Here is a 22,494-nt window from a genome sequence, read left to right as displayed (position 1 = left end):
GTACTTCACTGCAACACTGCATATGGGAAAGCTGTCCTCACGGCAGCATTCAGCCCTAGGAGCAAAGGCTGATACTTCTGGAGAATGATAGACAGACCCGCCTCTCTGCCATTTCTAATTCGTACCAACAAACTGATCCTGTTGTATAATTACAACACTGCTGAGAACACACACCTGATAAGTACTGCAGCCACATCCGATGGGCAGAAAAGCAAATTTCCCTCCTAAGACTGAAGTAATGAAGGAGGGATGCACTGCATACAATGTATATAGGAGAGTGTATACGGCCTAGAGGAGGGGAAGTGGAAGTAGGGAGCATTCAGGCATTAATATGCTGGCTCTCTGGAAAGGATCAGTCCTGATAGGTTTCAGCTGCTTCTTCACCCAGGGAACTGAACACTAACATAAATTTTGGCCTGAACATTTCTGCTTTCTCTCTCTGATCACTGACACATTGTCACCCATCTTCCTCCGATGAATCAAGATCAGTTAAGGTTGAAGAATGGAGTAAAGATGAATGTCTGGTCAGCTGTGTGACCAGAAGGACTGGAGCCTGGACTCCATTTAAGGGCTGACTGACACTGAGGAAGGATCTCTCTTTCAAGATTGCTCCTCCTGGAGTTTTTCCTGTGAGCCCAGGACACAGATAAGCTTTTCCATTCATTTCTGATGATCCCTTTCCAACATGATAATCTTTTCAGCTATATGCTCTCTAAAGACCAGCCTAGGTTCTCTGTATACTTGTCAATTCAACATCTGTATACTTGTTGATTACACACCTTTGACCTAAGCTCAAATCTGCAAAATGCAAGTTCACCAAGAAAGACAGTACAGCTAAGACATATGGTTGACTGTTTATATATCACAAGGAGGGCCTCATGGGACAGAAATCATCTTCAGTTGCTGGAAAAAAACGACTTGTGTAAACAGATCTCTCTCATGATAGGAAATCTCAGTGAGAAAGGTATGTGTCAACACAGATGTTCTAGTAGTTAGCTGTTAACAATATGCCCCAACAAATACTTTGCTTGCTCTTTGGATGAATTTCCTTTGGAACTACCAGACACAGCAACTGCTGATTTGATAACTTGATTTTTGTTACATATTCATTGCTCTCATTGTTGGTGCTCCGAATCCACGAGTGATCAGAAAAGGAAAGGATGGGTGAGTTCCTCACCTGGGCTGTGTCTTCTGCTCCACCAGAATCAGGTGGCTGGGAGAGAAACACCAGTAGGTGCTATTAACCACCAGGTAACTCATCCTTAAACTCAACAGCGAAGATGTTGCATGCAGGAAAACATCCAGCTGCACTTTGTCAGCAACAAGAAGACAATGACAGAGGAAGAAAATCACTCTGTATCTGTTTTTTTTTAATATTCTTTCTTATGCACTTGCTATTGGCTCTTGCAGGAAGAAGCCCACCAGCATATTATTTGTCAGCCATTTTTTTTTCTTTTAAGAATTTAGCCTATTCATACAACTACACTAAATTATTTGCACAAATAATAAAATTGGGCTTGCACAGCGGTGAGTTTGTTCATCAACATTGCTCTCAGCATAAACTGGTGAGGGTGTTTTGATGTAAGGGCAAAGTTTGCAATGCCCAGTGTGAGTAACATCGCTGGTGTTTATGGACTGCTGGCAGGAAATAATGAATCCCGCTTGAACAAGAGAGACTGTGTACAGGAGTCTCCTACATCTAAATCTGAACATGTTTTAGCACAGTGAATGTCATGATGTGTAATAACTACCTCTTGAATTTTTATATGATGAGAATCCTTCCTTGCTCTGTAGCAGTGTGTCACCATGCTTATTATGGCACCCTAAAGGTGTGCAGATTTTCATTCCCCCTTCACCAACATGGCTAAACTCAGTCATCATTTCAATGTGAGCAAGCAATAGAGTTGGGAAGTATTTTCAGTTCCCAACTTGCTTGATTGCTAGCAGTTATTCTAGAGATACTCTATGCCAATATATTTCCCAGACCTCTTGGTATATGGAATATATTTAATAAATAAAACATATAGCTATTTCATTGCTATCTTCCAGAAACAGATGAGAAGTGTCTACCTAGTGGGATGTTCTCCAAGCTTTACTGAGCAGCTGTACAACATGCAGCCATTTGAAGGATTTTTCCATGATTATGAAAGCAAACTAGCGAACTCTGAATTAGACTAGGCAGCCTCAATTATATAACTTGTTACTACTTCCAAGTGTAGTTAGTGGAAAGAACAGGAGTTGAAAAGTAATGGATGACGGGAGATAAATTGGCATGGTTATGAATCAATGTTTAAACAAAGGAACTCAAACACTTTCTTGGAATAGCAACATTTTGATGTTTCAAATCCCCTGACACTGGTTTCATAAATGCAGTAATGTAAACCATGTGTTGGGTGGTGATTTTCTGAGGACCTTCCCGCTTTCATTGTGTATTTTATTACAGGCTAAATGTGACATTAAATGCTATCTACCATGGCTTAGAGTTAAATACTTGTTCTGTTCAGAATATCAACACTCAATTAAACAGCATTTTTCATGATCTACTCCCTCTATTGTCACTGTGTTTAAGGGAAATAATGGGAGCACTGACCTACATTGCGTTTCTTATTATCGATGGAGATGAAGCGTATGCAGGGATTATCGGTGATGTACTTTGCAGCCCAGGGGACATCAATCCGTGCACCGACTTCATAAAAAAGTCCCAGAGCATAGCGGGAGGAGTAGCTTGCTGATTCCAGTTGCTGCTTTTGCCTTTCATTAATTACTGTGGGGGAAAAAAAAAATGCAAAAAAGCCGAGACAATTCAGACTGTCCTTTTTCTCTCAGAACATTAAATGCATGAATTCTGTGGTTAAGCTGATTACTCCTTCCTGAAAACAACCAGACTGCTAAAACTAAGAATCTAATACTAACCCTAGTGCTTTGTAATATTTTTCTGGGACACCTCTTCATGAAGTTTTAATGGCACATTATACAGAGTACGTCCTTCATGTGCAACCCTCCCCATCTGTGGGTTGTTTATCTTCTAGATAACATTGCGAGACTTTGATGCCAGCTGACCTCTTCCCAAACATTTTCTCTGAAGGTGAACAGGTATTTCTTGGCAGGAATAAAATGTGTCAGTTTGCCCCAACAGATAAAGTGAACGATCACATGACTTTGCAAAAAGAACCCAACAAATGACTTCATATATTAAAAACAAAACAAAACAAAACAAAAACAAACAAACAAAAAAAACCAAACAACAAACACAGGAACTCTTGAACTTCTGGGAGAAATAGCCACATAGACCCTCCAGTGTCTTAACTGCAATTCAAACAGACATAAAAAACACCATGGCATTTCACTTCAGCACTATGTTTTTGGGTTGTACTGAAATAGCCAGACTACTAGCACATTTGTGATTGAAAGCAAAGAAGAACTTATCCTAAATATTTTTTAGCACAGCATGAGCGGGGACAACCTGAGAAACTCTCAGAAAGGAGAAGGTTCCACAAAGAGTTTGTAGTGAAGTTCAATAACTTTAGCTGAAGGCATTTTATGGCAGGTTAGAACATTTCAGAGCAACTGTGAATCCACTTCTCCCTGTGATTAATTCTGTCTTCCAATTGCTTCCCATTAACATCTGCTTTTTGCCTCAGTTTTCCAGTCTTCACAAAATGCTGCCCAAAGTAGTTCATCCTGGGATAGACAAGCCCCACGCATGAAGCCTGGTTTGCCTGCATGCCTTGCCCACTCCACAGCCACTTCCATATGACAACATTAGCATGCATCAAATTATGACTGGCCTTGCTGTCATGCCTAACATTGCTCCTCAAAACATCCAAAACAGAAAGGCTTCACCACATGCTACACCAGCATGTGTTCTCTCTTTGGGAACAGATATTTCCTGCTGTGCCAGTGTGATAGTCCAGTACCCAAGCTATAAATCAAACCTCCTTGCTTGGTCCAGTATCAAGGGACTCTTGAGTCCTGATTCAGCCATGCTAGCAGAACATTTTACTGCAGGACACACAGCTGAGAGCATATTCAATCACATTGAGAAGTCCTTGCAAAAACTGCCATGGAACTCAGAGCCTACTGGTCAGCAAAAAGATCCATTCCCACTGCTGCTGGTGTACTCACCTCTCACAAGCATTAAGGCTGCTGACGTCTGGATTCTATTTAATACTATAAAAGACATGTCAGGGCTCTGGCTGCCATTTCAGCATGCAGCAACTGTATGTATACTAGTGAATGAAAAGTGCCAGAGAGGATTCTTCAGCGCTGGACCTGGTGGCAAACTCAAGGAAACATTCACCTCACAGGGGAATGGCCGCTTTCCAGACTGAGGTCAGCATATCCCCTGGTCTTGCCCAGCCTACATCATTTGCTCAAAAGAAGCTTACCCCAGCAGAAATATTGTGAGGGCCTTCACACATCCAGGATGGGGGGCATCTAATCTGTGTTATGCACTGGAGGAGGAGTCTTTGAGCTTCATAAACTGCTCTATGCACAGAGAAGCCCAGAAGAGACCATGAGCACACTAAAAAGCTTTACATGCAGAAGACAAGTAGGTAATGGTGCCATTCCTGTGCCCACACAGAACTGCTGTCAGCTTCCAGATGTGACCTCAGAGGGCTGTTCTAACTCAGGTTCCTGGCTGTTTTCCCCCACTTTATCACAGCTTCTGCACCTACACCAGCTTTACCTAATCACCAGCACACCAGAACACTGGAAGTCAGATGTTATCCCAAATCTCTTCTGTAATAAACCTTGAAATGCACCCCCCTAAAAGGCCCAGAGATTTAAATTATTTTAGTATAAATACTTCTGGAGACAGAGAAATATGAGGGGCAGATAAAAGCAACAATCAACTTGTGAACACTGGTGTCACATTCCATAAGGGGTAACCAGATTCTTGTTGGTCCTTTACAGCTGGAGAGGGGAAAGGAGGAGAAATAAAGGATTTGGCACTGGAGATGGTAGTAATGTGGCAAGAGGAAGACAAAGGACAAGAGACAGGACTGGATGAGCAAAATGTACTCTTAATAAGCTTCCTTTCTCTCTCCTGTTTAATTTCCCCTCTGCGAAGTTGTGGGGACACCTGCTCCTGGACCTGTATCTTTTTAAGGAGGATCTGTTCTACCTCCTTTGGTAAATGTAAAAGGAAAACTGGCTTCAACAGATGAAGGCTGAGTTGGACTACCCGATGATAAGAAATTGGTTGAAAGATCGCAGTCAGAGGGTGGTGATTCCCCCCAGAGAGGCTGTGGCTGCCCCGTCCATCCCTGGAGGTGCTCAGATGGACGGGGCCCTGGGCAGCCTGGTCTAGTATTACATGTGGAGGTTAGCAGCCCTGCATGTGGCAGGGAAGTTGGAGATTCATGATCCTTGAGGTCCCTTCCAACCCAAGCCACTCTGTGATTCTGTGATCCGTTCCTCCTCATGGATTTCAGAAAGTGCTATAAGTATTGGGTCAAAGACCCCCTGGTGCCTGTGGTCAACTTCCCTTGGCAAAGCTGCCTTCACCTAAATTATGGTGTAGTATCCCATTCATCTTACCATTGGTTTGTGACCAAGACCCAGTAATGGTGATGCAAGAGCTGCTCTTCAAAGCCATTTCTTCTCACTTGACCCAAAGCATGTCCTGGTTGAGGAACCAGGCGACTCCCATCAGTGTCAAGAAGGGGATTAGGCACACACATGGGGCTTGCTGGAGAACTGCCCCAGAGAAAAGGATGCCAACATGATGAGACCTTGAGCACCCCACCTAACGGGAAACATTCCCCACTCTCCTCTCAAGCTGTGAATTCAACAGTATAGGCCCTCAGTGTCAGCATCTACGAGCTGTCTCGGAGATCCTTCCATGCCTACTCCAAACAGCGATGTTACCAACTTCAGTAACACTTTGTGCCAATTTCCAAATATAGATCACACGACAGTGGGGACAGATGTGTCCCAACATTCCCATTCTCACACTTCCCTCTCCCCAGCCAGCATTGCAAGACATGAGAACACAGCCTTGCTGTCTGCCCTTGGGTGTCACTTCATCCAGGTAAGGACTATGAACAGTGGAATTCTGAAGAGTCTGTCACCACTGGGCCCCTTTCATTACAAGTAGTCACAATGTATTTACATATATTTGCTGTGCTTCAAAAGAAAATTAAAATCCTATGAATGAGCAAATAAATATAAAGCTGTAATATCCCATCTAAACCATCACTTTTTGTCTGGCAATTATTTCTCCTGGAGGGAAGAAAATGAACAAAACCTCTTTCAACCCAAGAAGCAAATACCCCCAGCAGAGCTTAGCACAAAGAAAACTTCGTGCTCTGCGAATATCTGAGATTGGTAAAAATTGCAGCGGTGTTCGGGCTGCATGGCTCGCTCTATATCCCACCTCTGGTCTGTGTAAGATCATACCTGCAGAGTGACATTTGCTTGTTTATTGTGTGGAGTGCTTCAGTGGGTACAACCTTCACAAGCTCAGTATTGCCAGCCAGCTGGCTCTAAGCACCTCGTTTAAGACTTGACATTGCTTTACAGACCTGTCTTCACAGGCTGTAAAGTTGCAGAAGGTGTCTGGGGTTGTTGGGGGGTGGATGCTGAAGAGTAGCGCCGTCACCAAGGTAAAGTTACAGTTCTATAGACAGTTGTTAAGCCCATACCTACATATGGAGCCTGGAAGGACAATGCTGGCAGAAAGATCAACAAGAGGTGCCTAGGTTTTTGAAAAAGTATGCCTGTAGTTCATGAGACTCTAAACTGTTGCAAATTTCACAGAATCACAGAATCACAGAATTGTAGGGGTTGGAAGGGACCTCCAGAGATCATCAAGTCCAACCCCCCTGCCAAAGCAGGTTCCCTACAGTAGGTCGCACAGGTAGGCATCCAGGCAGGTCTTGAACATCTCCAGAGAAGGAGACTCCACCACCTCCCTGGGCAGCCTGTTCCAGTGCTCCGTCACCCTCACTGTAAAGAAGTTCTTGCGCATGTTTGTGCGGAACTTCCTATGCTGCAGTTTCTGGCCGTTTCCCCTTGTCCTGTCTCCACTCACCACTGAAAAGAGTCCGGCCTCGCCATTCTGCCCCCCACACCTTAGATATTTATAGACCCAGATCAGGTCCCCTCTCAGTCTCCTTTTCTCAAGGCTGAACAGACCCAGTTCACTCAGCCTTTCCTCATAGGGGAGATGCTCCAGGCCCTTCACCATCTTCATGGCCCTCCGCTGGACTCTTTCCAAGAGATCCCTGTCTTTTTTGTACTGAGGAGCCCAGAACTGGACGCAGTACTCCAGATGAGGTCTTACCAGGGCAGAGTAGAGGGGGAGGATCACCTCCTTTGACCTGCTGGCCACGCTCGTTTTAATGCACCCCAGTAAGCCATTGGCCTTTTTGGCCACAAGGGCACACTGCTGGCTCATGGCCAACCTGCCGTCCACCAGGACACCCAGGTCCCTTTCCGCAGAGCTCCCCTCCAGCAGGTCATCCCCCAACCTGTACTGGTGCATGGAATTATTCCTCCCCAGATGCAAGACTCTACACTTGCTTTTGTTAAACCTCATCCGGTTTTTTTCTGCCCAGCTCTCCAGCCTATCCAGGTCTTGCTGAATGGCAGCACAGCCTTCAGGTGTGTCAGCCAATCCTCCCAACTTCGTATCATCGGCAAACTTGCTGAGAGTGGCCATTATCCCCTCATCAAGGTCATTGATGAAGATGTTGAACAAGACCAGACCCAGCACAGACCCCTGAGGAACACCGCTAGTTACAGGCCTCCAACCGGACTCTGCACCACCAACAACGACCCTCTGTGCTCTGCCAGTCAAATTTAAAAGGCAGAGGAAGATTATATTGTTTGAGATGACAATAAAGCGATATCATGGTCAAAATCTACCAGCAAAACTGACAACCAAAAACCTGAACGGTATGCAAGACCAATGCTACAGGTTTTAAGGCTGATGTTTCATTCTTTTTATGTTTCAAAAGGGCAAGTTGATCTAAGGACACGAACAGAGCCTTCACTCTCAATTTCCATGCTTTGATTGATTTAAATGAAAACCAGACTGTTGCTTTAATGTTGTGTATGAAACCGTAAAATAATTATTAATTTTTGCCATTCCAACAAAACTGGTTAAGATGATTTTAATAACATTTTGGGGGGGGGAAAAAAAACCCAAACCAAACAGCTTTCAGAACACAGAATTATCCAGCATACAAAAGCCAACCACAGTGATATTTTTGAAGCAATGCACAAAGACACAAAAATCATACAGTTTCCACTGAAAAACTCAGTACAACTGCACTGGGAACACCACTGAAGTAAGCATCCTCTGGAGATTCCATCACATCAAAGCAAGGGATATGTATACTTTATTTGCTGTTTCTCCAGACACTGACAGCAGAGTGGATTACTTATCTTTCACACCCCATAAATACAGCCAGGGTCTTTTATCTGCTGTTCCAGGACTTTACTGTCACCTCGCTGCCTCACTCACACTGTGGGAAGGAGAGGACCTAGAGATCCCCTTTGGCCAACATGAGGAGAGCTTTCAGCTGGCAAGCAGGGAGTACAGGCACTGCACCACACAGGAGTTCAGCACTAAGCCTCACCAGCAAGCAGAGGAAGGGTTGAAAAGTGCACCTTAATCTGCAGAAGAAAGGAAACACCCGAACCATTCACCAGCAGGGACTCTGGTGAGGACTGGACTCACAACTGCACTTTTGAGCAAGCAGAGATAGGAAAGGAACAACGGGAGGCCAAAGGATTCAGGTCAGTTCAAAGTTTTGCGCACCTGTTGCTGTAGTCACAGCTGCTGAGAATAGGGCAAACCACAGGGAAAAGAAGATCGTAAAATGTAAGATGCAGTTAAAAAAATGTTTTGGAATGTTTTACTATTCCTAATTCAGTACTTCTAAAAGCCAGCGTGTTCTTTTCTCCCCATGAAGTCCCCACATGGTTCCAGAGCTCAGCTGGGATACTTGTACTGAGCTCTTGTGGGATAAGTGCACAGGGAAGTACAGACAAACTTTGGTACATCTTTAGCTTTAGTGGGAATGCTTTTAGAGCCTATGTTCAGCTTTATGACCTTCCAGGACTATCCTCCCAGTTCAGTGTCACCCCTGCTCCACGTAGGCCTGCTTTCTGCACTTCCTTAAGCCATTTGTAGCAAACAGGTCAGACAATGAGAAATGGAAACAGCCTGACAGCTAATGTGATTTGTGTAATGGAATGAAACAGCCTCCAGTATCCATCCTCAGGGATTACAGGAGGAAGGTTGCCCTTTACCCCCCTCTGTTTGAGTTTCAGCAACAAAAATTTTGGATGAAGCTTTGTCAGCAAATGTGCCTCGGCACCCATTCCCACTTCGAAGTATTTGCCAAGAAAATGTTCCCTGCTCTCCTGAAAGGTCAACATCAGGGATGGATAACAAGATGCCTCTACACCCAGGAGGAATCTGGCCATCTTTTCCAAATTTGGTAGGTACTGAATGTTTTGCAGCAGATGAATTAAAACTTTTTACATCACAAGGACCCCTGGGATATCCTAATGCTGCTCAACTTGCTCCTTGAGTAGAAAGGCTTTCCATTCTTCCACACATTATTTCTGTAGTCATACACTCTTCTCACTTCAATAAGCTCGCAATTGATGCTATCCTCATAAGGTTTTGTTATTTTCTCAGATTGCCTTGGTCAAGACTTTATTTGCAGTATCTGACTTACTGATATGCTGACACATATTCATCAACTAGATGCCATCAGTGACACAAATATCTTTAAGTGGCTCGTGGTCATCTGTAGTAAAAAAAAGTTTAAAAGGGAACTCTGTGGTTAAACGGTAACACATATTTTTAGCCTGGTACCATGTTAATAGATTTTATAGCAGCATAGGCAGCTGAGCTGAAGTACATGGAGACACCGCTTATTTTCACAGCTGGTGAAGTGCTGCTACTATTGCTCTGTTTGGAACATAAATTATTCAGAGTGGTATATTACCTGAAGCCTTCCATGAAGGATGTTTTTCCTAAGAAGGCTTGTTGAGCTTGTACATGGATTTCCTGAGCATGAAGCTGTTGCTCCAAGGTGTCTAGTCACAGGGTGAAAAAGGAGAGAAGACCCAGGCAGTCCCCTGCTGCATGGCCGTTAGAGCTGACACCACGCCATGACGCTGGCTCTCTGCCACTGCCATGACCATTTCAAGATGCAGACTGTTCCTGCTTCTGTGTTTGCGTAGGAGGGAGCAGAGGTTATGAGAATGAGTGGGCTTTTAAGCTCAGCTTCCTTATCAAACTGCTTGAGATTTTAAAACACACAGCAGAACAGTTAAACATAACTGCGCCTGTATTTGCATTGAAATACTCACTGAACACTTCTATATAGTTTGCCTTTTCTTGTTAGGCTCTGTTTGAATACTGCTGTTTGAATGCAATGCAGTGCTTGGTCTTGTGTGCATGTCCAGCCTCAGGATAACTTAAATAATTATTTCAAATCATTGTAGTCCTGACTGACTTGACAGAAAGCCACTTTATCTAAAGTTTATGGCACGTGAAGGAAAGTCAAATGCATATTTAGAGAATGACAATTAAGCAGAAAGCAAAAAAGCAGAAAAAAAAGCAGATTTTTATGAGGTTTCTAATGATTCTGAGAAGAGCTAAGCTTCAATATATGTCCCCTAGCTGCACTAACCAAGATGACTACCAATCAAATAATTATTAAACTAAAATCTTCATCAATTTGCACAATAAACATTCACATTTATTTCCTACAACACTGTACATTGCATTTGAGTCAACTGTTGCTGTAAGGAGTGAAACAGAACATTTTTAGGCAGTGGTAGCAGGGTAGAAGGCCATGAGTGCAGCCTTTGACCTGATCCCCATGTTACAAAGAACAGGATATGAAATTCATAAGCAAGTAAAACTGAAGGAGGAGACAAGAACTGAGTATCACGGTCTGAGCTCTCCTTAAAATCACATCACCACCCACTCAGGGAATGAAAGCAGTTCTGTCATGGTTTGAGATGCAAACCTTTTAGCTGGGAAGCTTCTGCGCCGTAAGATGAGCCAGAAAAGAAGAGGACTTGTGTGGCTGAACAAGGAACTTTTTCTGAGATTCTGGGAGAAAATGAATTTATCCCCTGGGGAAGAAGGGACAGGCAACTCAGGGAGAGCGCACAAGGAAACTGCTAGGCTATGAAGGGAGAAAATTGGAAAGGCTAAAGCCCAGCATTAGCTCATCTTGGCCATTGTGATTAAGGACAACAAAAAATGTTTTTACAAATAAACTAATGGTAAGATGGGATTCACCCAAGGGTGATGAGGGAGCTGGTGGATGCGATTGCCAATATGCCTTCCACTGCCTATCAGTGGTCCTGGTCAACACGAGAGGTCCTAAATGACCAGAAATTTGCCAATGTGATGAACTAGGGAATTACAGGCCTGTCACCCCAACCACGGTGCCAGAGAAGGTTATGGAACAGATTATCTTGAGGGAGATCTCACGGCAGGACAACTGGGGGATCAGACCCAGACAGCATGGGTTCATGAAAGGCAGGTCCTGCTTGACCAACCTCATCCCCTATGATCGAGTGACCCGTCTGGCAGATGAGGGAAAGGTTGTTGATGTGATGTATCTGGACTTCAGCAAAGCCTTCAATTACTGTCTCCCACAGTATCTTCCTTAAGAAGCTGGCATCATGTGGTTTGGACAGGTACACTCTTTGCTGGGCAAAGAACTGGATGGAAGGCTGGGCCCAGAAGGTGCTGGTGAATGGAGTTAAATCCAGATGATGACTGGTAACGACTGGTGATCCGCAGGTGTTAGTACTGGGCCTGTCTTGATTAATTTCTTTACTGATGACCTGGATGAAGGGATTGAGTGCACTCTCAGTAAGCGTGTAGATGGTAGGAAGGCATCAGAGGGATCTGGACAGGCCAGTTCACAGGGCTGAGGCCAAGAGGATGAAATTCAACAAGACCGAGTGCTGGGTCCTGCTCTTTGGCCACAACAACTCCAGGCAACACTACAGGCTTGGGGCAAAGTGGCTAGCAAGCTACACAAAGGAAAAGGATCTGGTGGTGTTAGTTGACATTCAGCTGAATGTGAGCCCAGGTAGCCAAGAAGGCCAATGGCATCCTGGCTTGTATCAGAAATAGTGCAGTCAGCAGGACCAGGGAGGTGATCATCCCCTATACTCAGCTCTAGTGAGATACCTTGAATATTGTATTGAGTTTTAGGACCTCACTGCAAGAGGACGTTTTGACGTTGGAGTGTGTCCAGAGAAGGACAAAAAATCTGGTGAAGGGTCTGGAGCACAGGCCTTATGAGAAACGGCTGAGGGAACTGAGATTGTTCAGTCTGCAAAAATGAGGCTTGGAGGAAATCTCATAGCTCTCTACAACCAACTGAAATGAGGCTGTGGTGACAGGACATAAGGCACTGGCCTCAAGTTGTGCTACTGGAGGTTCAGGTTGGATATTAGAAAGAATTTCTTTTCCAAAAGATTGGTTAGGCACTGGAACAGGTTACCCAGGGAAGCGATGGAGTCACCATCCCTGAAGGTGTAAGGCTAGATGTAGTACCTGGGACACAGTTACTGGGCAATATTGGTTGGTAGGTGGACAGTTAGACTAGATGAACTTAGAGGTCTTTTCTAACCTTAATGATTCTATGCTTCTTCCAGATTTTCTGGGGAAGGAAAAGAAATAAAAACCTGTATGGAGCCAGGAAGACATACTGACTCCTTCCAAAAAAGAACCTGAGTACTAAGGATTGGACAAGAGATTTGGGATTTATTTGGAAATTTGGTACACCTGCAAACAGTTCCAAGAAATTATGTAATAAAGACCGAATAAAATACATGTAATACACACATACTGTATGTCTGTATATAATACATATTATCTACATATATTTCACAAATGCACGCTGCATTGTAGGCATCTGCAGATAATAACACAGAATGTATAAGCTATGCTATCACATTGCTCTCATTAGCACTACTGCAAACACGCTTTTCATACTATAAGCAGAGCAATACTTACTAAAAAATAAATTAAGCTCATTGCCACATCTCCTCTGGATTAATTCACAAACTAATCTACAAATTAATTCAGGTTCATCTTCCTGCTGTCTCTTATTATTACTGAGGACTTAACATAAGTTTCTTCCTACATAAGTTACCAACTGTTACATAGAGTTCTTTTATTCTCTGGCACCAAAACGTAAAAGCTCATTACTTACATAATTTTAATCATAAAACATTTAGCAAATTATTTATGCACCTGCTGTACACTGCATTGAGCTGCATGATGAAGTGAGAAGATTTATTTTCTTGGAATATGACACTAGTTGCCAAAACAGCATTAAAAGCTTTTCATGGCAACAAGGAAAAATGCTGTCTTACTTCCCTGTGTAATGACTCGGATGGAATAAATACATGAATTTTGCCCAGTGCTTGTGGCTGCTGCAATGCAGCTCCTCACTGACTGCAGCAGATGAACCTAATGGCACGCCAAGCTTTGCACAGCTATCAGAGGCTTGCCCTCAAGATCTTAGCTCAGATCCAGTCCTTGCCATGTCTTCCTATTGCTAAACTAAGTCAATACCTGCAGCACAATATCAGACGGTGGTAATGCGCACTCACAGGATCAAAATGCAGCTTCACAATAATGGGTAACAAAGATATTTCAATTTAAATAAGTAATGGAGAAAATGCTTTCAGGCATTAATTATTGAGGAAGCCACTAGAAATCTCTGCCTATCAGAAAAAATTAACTTCTTTTGCTTTCCTTTTCAAGCATACAAGCATTCTTAGTTTATTATCAGGAAGAAGTAAAAGCGAAGGGTGTAAAGTAGAGTTGTTGATAATAATATTAAATGTATTTTATAAATTAAAATGGATTGCAATCCCTTCAGAAAGCTACTGGTAAGAAGCAGAGGAAAGGCACAGGTACAGAGAAATTCCAGTATCAAGTTCCTAGAAAATTAATGACAAATCACACAAATATTTTGTAGAAAATACGGACTAAACTATATTTAGATAAAGTCTGTCATTTTCTACTCTTGGAATAAATCTTCTCATCATGAGCTTAAATATAGGAATATATTCAAATGTAGTTTAAACTCCCAATGAGGCTTTCAAGTTGTTGTTTTCAAAGGCATACAAATAATTTTAGAGGATGGGCTCATATTCCACTAGGGGAGGAATGAGAGGACCATGCTCATCTTGTCAACATGCCTACCTATAAAATAAGTACTAGGAAAACACAAGAGGTATCAGAAGAAAGACAGTAGAGCACAAGGCAGAAAGTGTGAAAGATTCAGGAAGATGCTACAAGGCAAAGATGCTTGTTTCTCACCTTGTGACCAAGAAAACAAACGGCTGCTAAACATAACCTGTCATAAAAAAGCATGTATAAAGGCAACACCCAGAGCAGGGCATCTGCTACCCAGCACTAGCAATTTTCTGATTGCCAGAGCTTTGCCTAATCACATCCTATTGCTACCATGAAGCCTTTAATTCACCCCAAATTCTTATTAAATGCAACCAGTGAATCTGTCTACCTGCTTTACTGTTATTATAGGTGCTGTAAGGAAACAAAACCACAATGTTTATGCTTTCAGGAAGAAAATATCTTTTTTCTGAAAAACAAATTTTATTATTACAAAAGATGCTACAGGAAAAGTTTATTATTACAAGCTGTCAACTAATAATTAGCTCAACAGAACTTAAGACACAAAGTTTCAAGAATCTGTATCCTGAGATTAAGCTACATAATACTAGAACATCACATACTAGAATATCACTTAATACTTAACATCACTTACACACTTTCTAATCATGTCATGAAAACTGGTATATAACATAAAGCTTATTATTTACAATATTGCGTAAAAAACGTTAAAAAAAAATCCAATCCATTTGTTTTCATTTCAGAAACATTCAAGCAACTTTGAAAGATGACACACATCCAATTGCAGGAAAGGATGATTCCACAGGACAATGGGAAATGCCAAGGCTTCCCAACCATCTGTTTGTCAGACATCTCCTGCACTACCATCCCACATCTTTCAGAACCCATTTCTCATGCCTTCTTTAAAACCTTCCCCAGATAAACCATTTTCTTTTAATCTCACACCAAGTTCTAGTGCCTTTAGTATTACCCACCAGAAGTGTGGAATGCACACTAATCCCCACCACACAGGCAAAAAGTCTCAGGATATGAAATGCTACTTCAAGCTGCATGTGCTATATGTGAGGTTTACATTTACTTCTTTTTTCTTTAATCACATACACAGTGTCTGTATATTTCTTTTTTGTTTTTGTTTTGTTCCTATTTTTTTTCCTGCAACTGAATTAGTTATAGATTTCATGGGGCTTTCCTCCCAATTTTAATACAGCAAAGACTGAAAAACTGAAACAGTTTTACACTTCACTATTTTTAGAAGCATATTTGAATTCTTATGTGTAACATCTCTACGAGGATGAGAGAGCAGAGGAAAACATACTTTCTGATATATTTCAGCACAGCAAATGTAAGAATCTAATGCAGGGGGTGGAAAGGGCAAGGAAGGGGAGAGGAGGGAATAAACTGTACTTGAATAAAGAAACGCAAGGGAAAGAAGTAAAAGAGATGAGAATTAAAGCACCAGGCAGTACGTACAGGGGGACAAGATGTATTTACAAGGCAAAAGGGAAGGAAGAAAAGATGATGTAAAACATGGCAGAGATAACAGATTTATGAAGTAAAAAGTTTAAGGATGGTCACTTTTCAAAAAAGTAAAGGATGTATCGAGAAAAATGTGAATTGGGAAAGAGAACTAAAATAAGGCAGAGGTAGGTCAGAGTGAAGGCTCACAACTAAGATTAACAGATACTTTTGTGCATTTCCATAGCAGATGTTCTGTCTCCCTAAATTTAGACAAGACAATGAGATGAGTTCTTTTACTGAATTGGCAGGGTACTTCATTTTCGATTATGTGGTTTAATAATTAAAGTTGCCTTGGCTGGTACTGTATGTCTGAAAGCCTCTACGATGTTCTGTTACCTTAACTCTGGGGTGCTGTGGTTATTGGAGATACTGCTTAAGATAAGACCATTTTTTCTACTTTCTCATTCATCTGTGCAATATTTTGCAGCAGAAACCAGTTTTGGGGTCCCTGCACTTTCTTCAGGTCCGGATCACAGCCACACAAAGAGGTAGGCCCTTCTGTTCTTCACGTTTTCTTACTAACATTTAAACAAATATTTGATATTGATGTAAGAGACACAAAAACATGCTGATGGAATAAATCCAGTTTGATGGATACTACTGAGACTATTACTGACAGGAGTCCATCCAAATGTAGATGTACGTCTACATGAGGTTTACAGATGTCACTGTGAATTCCTTAAGAAAAAAGACAATCAATTTATTTGTTTCTGCATTTAACTTAAACCAGTACTCTTTGTCTGTAATTGCAGAACACTAAATATCATGCTCACAGTGGACCACTGCATCCCACGCTGCTACTGCTAGCACAGATGTACCCGGAAAGCACTGATCTGCGTCCCCAGATGTGTTATGCAGACAGCTTTTGACTACACACATCGCTACATGCTAGATCTGTATTTAAAGCTCAAGTGGGAAGCAAGCTCACAGGGTTTTACCCTGAATGCCCATCGTATTGGCCAGAGGTTAGCAGACCAACTAAGGGTTACAATTGGTAATGCCTGAATTTCAGAAGTGTTGCTACCCACAGCTTGCAGGCTTCTTAGAAAGTTTAGGTTAGTAAGCAGAGAAATTTAATTTACTACTGTCTATAGCTTAACATTTGATAATAAAATATAAATTAAAGAGAAAAAAAATGATCTTCTCCCCATCTCTGAAAACCATGGCAAGCCTCAGGCTCTAAGACACACTGTCCAAACTTAAAAATCTGTTTGAAGACTTCCACTGTAAATGATCAGAAGAGTTGCCTAGGGAATTCTTTTCTTCTCCCAACGAATATGAGTTGTGATTATTCTTCTAAAGCACAAAGCCATGCTAGAATAGATCTCTCTCATAAAGTAATTAAAATTAAATTAAAATTTAAAAAAATATTGTATTCTGTAACTGAATCACTACTAATCACAAACATTACGACTAATCACAAACAGGTTTTGACTTCATTCTACATTTGCATAAAATAACAAGAAATGTTAAGACAATAAACGAACAGGCCCGCACAATCAGTCAGGCTCATCAGCAGATACCATGGTAAAATACACTAAAAATGTAATGAATGCAGGAATATTCAATTATATTATTGCCCAAAGACAGGAAAAGAAAAAAGTGAGAGAGCTTTTATCAGACAAGGATGCATAAGAAAATAGAAATGCAGTACTGAGAGAGCTCTTATTATTTATAAAGATATGTATAAAAACACCGGAAGCTAGAGTAGCAAGTAGGAGGAGATTATGTACAACACCTATCAGATGGATACCGAAATGCTGCGTCCAATTTTGGTCTTAAGAAGCATCCAAAGGAATAAGATGTCTGAGAGGTGGGATAGTTAAAGAGGAGCTGTGCAAACTGCCTTCTGACCCCAATCTGCATGTTTCAGTGAGTTGAAAGCTGTTTTGTGCTTAGTCACTTTATTTTACCCCACTCCTCCTTGTAGCTGGGAAGAAATTACAGGACAGCGAGCATTTGAACGTTGGCTTTTCTTCCAAAGGTTGGGTTGATTCATGCACAGGTAGCATGCAGACCATACTCTCACAAGGACTGGGGACCCAGAGGAAGAACATGAAGGAATTTTCTGCACCTTTAGAAAGCAGATCTGAAGGAGAAAGTGCTGCTCCCTCTGCCCTTTGCCCTACTGGATATCAGTCTGTACAGCTTACATTAGATAATACGAAACTATGACTTTCACATTCAAAACAAGTGACCTAGTATCTCAGCTAGAAAAGGGATGTTCTATTGTATCTCTCAATTACTCTTGCTTTTCATTCTGTACATGGTTTGACAGAGGAAACACAGTACTCCATTTCTGATAAGACACAAGGCTATAAGGATGAAATAGCCGTTATTATTTACCAAACAGCTGGCAAGAGCAGTTACCAAACAGACTCTTTTAAAAGAAGAGTGACTGTCTGGCGTTAGTGAATAATTTCTAAGGAATGGGAATGGCAAGGAAGTTCCTATTTTAGCAGTGGAGTCCTAGTGAAAAATAGAATTCATAGAAGATAGAGGAAAAAAAGAGGGCAAAAAGTACCCAAGCACTGAGCCAAACAGCCCATTCAACTTACTGCCTGCAACTTGGCTAAGGGGAAGACAGAGCTTGCATACATTGAGTCCCAAAAGCAGGATGCCAACCTCTGCTCCCACATCAAGCCCTCAGCACACAGGCATGCAAAAAGCACTGGTAGTGCAGCCATTTGCTGCAAGTGGGCTGAATGTCAGCCAAAGGAGCGCAGAGACATGCAGGGCAACATCACTTCCAGCTCTCAGGCACCAATGGTTGCACAGAAAGGTTTTAGGGAACTGATGTTGCTGTGTAAAACATTATATTGTTAGTAGCATCACTAAACTTTACTATGCCCAGCTTCTAGGTCAGGCTTCAACAATGAGGGTAGAGCTGAGTCTGTTTGCTTTCTGACCTTTCTTTTCACACTTTATAACTGCCCACTGACTAAAAAAAAGCTTAAAATCAATTTAAATGTGGTCAAAGGAGCTTAGAATATAAGGTGACTCTTTAACTCCAGATTTAAAAAACACAAACCAAAACCAAACCCACTATATGCTGCAGAATAAAAACCTGATATACTGCTGTAACCACATGAAAAAATACAATCCTGACTGCTGCAAAAACACTATTTCTATCTGACTAGCTGCCTGGCACAATCAAAGCTTTCTACCAACGTATTGCCAGAGAAAACTCTTGAAGCTCCATTGTAACAGACAAGCTCAAGTCAGGAAAAGATAAAGAATTATAACAATTATGGCAGCAGATTAAAAACTCTTCTGTGGAGCAGAATTACATTAAAAAAAACAAAAAAACAAAAAAACAAAGACCTTGATTGAGCACTACAAAACTGGGACCAAATATCTTTTTCACAGCAGAAACCCCCTCAACGCCACAGGACACCTGCTCCTGCTGAAGTGTTTAGAGAAAAATTATTTAGGTTGCATAGAACTGCAGCGATAAGCACTGCTTTGTTGGAAAAGATGATACCGATCATTTCCTGGATAACATTCCACTCTACCCTTTTATTCTGTGTTGTATCACTGTTAATTCATACCCAATAAGGGAAAAAGCCTGAAAAGGTCCAAAATCAACACACTGAAAGCGGAATAACATGGCCACTACATCTTAAAGTTACTGTTCAGAAGGTTCACTCTCCATCACTGGGATGGAAAATTACTTATTTTAGACAAATCTCTTCATTCTGCAGAACTTGAACTTGTCACAAAGGCAGCAGAAACCTGTTGTGTGAGCGGACCAGGATTCCCAGAATATTATTTTGCTTCCTTGGATCAACTTGTGTATGTTTAAATATCATCCAGAATAAACAACTAAACATTATCATATTAACAGTAACTAATAGAAGCCCTTTTCAACTTAAAAATAGACAACCCAAATTAGCAAACTTCATGTGTAAGAATAAAAGATCCATGAAAATCTTCCTACATTGCAGACCATCCTGCTGGAAAACTACTAGTGTGGTTCCTTGTCCTAGAAGGATCTCTAAACAACTACATACTGAAGGGAAAATCAATTACAGCTCAGTCTGTCCACAAGAAATCAATCCTTCTACCTAACAACCAGCCCAGCTATCTTCAGTTTGGAAAAAGTGCCTAGGTCAGGGTAAGTAACAGGTAACTTCCAACTTCTACATCACATGCAGAATCCTACAGTCATGCAATGCACACGAGCACTCAGCAGGTCAGACACTGGCCTGAAGAAAACAGTCTGATTTTCAGGGAGACCACTGCTGGTTGCCAGGAAGTGTCCCTTTGATTCTGGCTTTGAACCCTTGACCCTGAGCTAACAGGGGATTTTTTCACTTTACCCACCAGAAGTTGGGAAAAAAAAAAACCCGAACATCCTGATACAGAGAAAAACTACCCAATTTCCTGGAAGTAATTCCTTCCCAAAATTGTGTTCTAGATCTTAACAGATGGTCTGCTCTCTAAGCTCACACATAGTGCACCTGTCTCATTAAAACATGTTATTTTAATTAAGTTTCCTATGGCTACAAAGTTGAACAAGTGTATCATACTCCACAAGTAGAAGTTAACTTTGCCATCATATCTAGTGGCTTGGCCTACTACATTGTCCCTGCCCACTTGCTGTGTTGTGATTTATAGGAAGGGCAGTAAAGAGCAAAACCCTGTCCCTGCATCTGGAATACATCTAGCACTCCAGGTCCCAGTCTAATAAGAGACTTTGTATACTATCAAACAAAAAGTAAAGCCACCTCAGTGCTCAAATTACATGATGACCATAAAGGATATGTAACAATGCTGTTTACCAACAACGGTTCTGCAGAGAACATCAGGCACTGACTGACTTCTGCATTAAGAGCTCTGATTTCAAATGGGGGTTGTGGATGCCCCATCCCTGGAGGCATTCAAGGCCAGGCTGAATGTGGCTCTGGGCAGCCTGGTCTGGTGGTTGGCAACCCTGCACATAGCAGAGGGTTGGAACTGGATGAGCATTGTCGTCCTTTTCAAGCCAGGCCATTCTGTGATTCTATAAATAAATTCATTTGAGTGAGATCACTTCTACATCCCTGGACTGAAACAAGAAAGATTGAATAGCAGCTCACGTAACCAGCTGTGACTTGAAATCATGGACATCCACATGTCCCACAGCACCAAGGAACCACTGCTGTCCATGAAATGAAAAATGACCTTTAAAGCAGACTTCCAGGTCTGAGATTTGATATAGCTTTGGCTCAAATCTGCTGCCTCATTCACAAAGAATAGTGTCTACAATATTTATTTCTAAGATTAAATACTAACCTCATTAAAGTCACTGGAAATTTCACCAGTGGCTTCAGAACCCATGTTTTACCCAAAATGAACAAGGCAATCACCTACTCTGTAGAGAAACAGAGGTTGCTGGAATGACACTTCATGACAGCAATTCATCAGATGCTGATAAAACAGATCAAAACAGACAAAGGCTGATAAATACAAAAATGACATTAATATTTTTCTACCAAAGTGATTCAGAGCATGCATGTACTTATTTTCAACAGCACTGCACACTGACTTCTTCAGTCTGCCTATCCCAAGCAGGAATGTTCCCAGCACACAGCCTCCCATCTTCTTCCAGCCCTCATTTCAGCATGAACACCATGTGTCTAGGTCTAATCCCACTGCTCTTTGTCCAGAGGCAAACAGGATCCTTTCCCAGTCATTTATGTTAATTTCAAAAGAACTTATCTGTCTCTAGGGAAACTGTGGGAAGAAGGCTGCATCATCGCACCAGCGACTCCAGCCACAGCCTCAGTGCTATTGCAAAGCTGCAGAAGAAACTTTTGCCTCCGGGTTTAAGTAGTGCAAGCAATCTGCTCTGAGGAGGACAGAGGCAGGATGCTGAAGACTGTTGGAACAGATAGCGTCTCTAGACACAGGTAATTTTATTTTTTTCTAGGTGGGTTACCCTCGTAGTTCCTGCAATTGTCATCTGTGCTTAAGCAAATGTCCCCACTGCTAACTTCCTTTTGTAGTTGGCCTTCTCAAAAATATTTTAAGGGAATACTGGACAATTTTGTGACAATAAAACCAGCCACATAAAAGATATCTTAACATTGAAGTTTATTCAGCGTAGTAACTACAGAACTGGCACACGCAACAAGTCCTGTTCAGGAACACATGGAGACATGGCATTGAAAGATGTTTTTTAATGAAAAGTGCTCATAAATAAAAGGCCAAGAAATAAGTTAAGCACGCTGTAATTGCATAAATATGGGAATCAAACATTCGATAGAGCATTTTTGACTCCGAAAGACACAAGTCTAACAAGAGTGAACAGCTAGCTAAATCTAGACTCACATAAAGGCCTGACATTTGTAACGGTGAGAGAAACAAAACATTCAGAGGGAAGGAATGAATGCACTCTCACTCTTCCCAAAAGCCAAAAATCAAAAACCAGAGCAAATCCCACTAATGTACCAAGCATCACTTGTGTCATTCAACACTGAAGATGCTTATACCAAGATTGGGTCTTTCTTTCCCCCATTGGCCCTGATTGTAACAGCGTTATGGCCTGCAGGGGACTGTTTTATGTGGTCATAGTGGTCCTTCTGGGCTTTCTAATCCATAATCTCATTTCTAATCACGGAACTGGACTGCTATGTGTTCTCAGTTCCATCCTCAGAAAGTCATGCGGTGTGGGATATGGTAAATGAACACACATACCAGTCACTCTTAAAGCTGGCTGGGATGAGACAGGAGGAAAGTCTATTTGCGGGTGGCTTAATGAGTGTACTATATTTAACTCGTGGCATTCATCAGATGACACAGCAAGAGACACATAATAA

The 22,494-nt window shown here is 41.8% G+C and overlaps 1 protein-coding gene across 2 annotated transcripts in view; it reads right to left on the bottom strand.

Annotated features, from left to right (window-relative positions):
- RNLS (renalase, FAD dependent amine oxidase) overlaps positions 1 to 22,494 on the bottom strand; it is a 66,106-nt gene that overhangs the window by 10,025 nt on the left and 33,587 nt on the right. The window contains exon 5 of one of the 2 annotated variants that reach the window (XM_048945780.1): positions 2,591 to 2,764. The exons of the other annotated variant lie outside the window; for it this stretch is intronic. Coding sequence (XP_048801737.1) covers positions 2,591 to 2,764 — 174 coding nt within the window. The remainder of the gene's footprint in view (positions 1 to 2,590; positions 2,765 to 22,494) is intronic. 2 annotated transcript variants of the gene reach the window in all.

Source organism: Lagopus muta, chromosome 5 (genome assembly GCF_023343835.1).
Source record: "Lagopus muta isolate bLagMut1 chromosome 5, bLagMut1 primary, whole genome shotgun sequence".
NCBI classification, from domain to species: Eukaryota; Metazoa; Chordata; class Aves; order Galliformes; family Phasianidae; genus Lagopus; species Lagopus muta.
The sequence above is the reverse complement of the archived record's forward strand: the minus strand, read 5'-3'. Positions and strand labels throughout refer to the sequence as shown.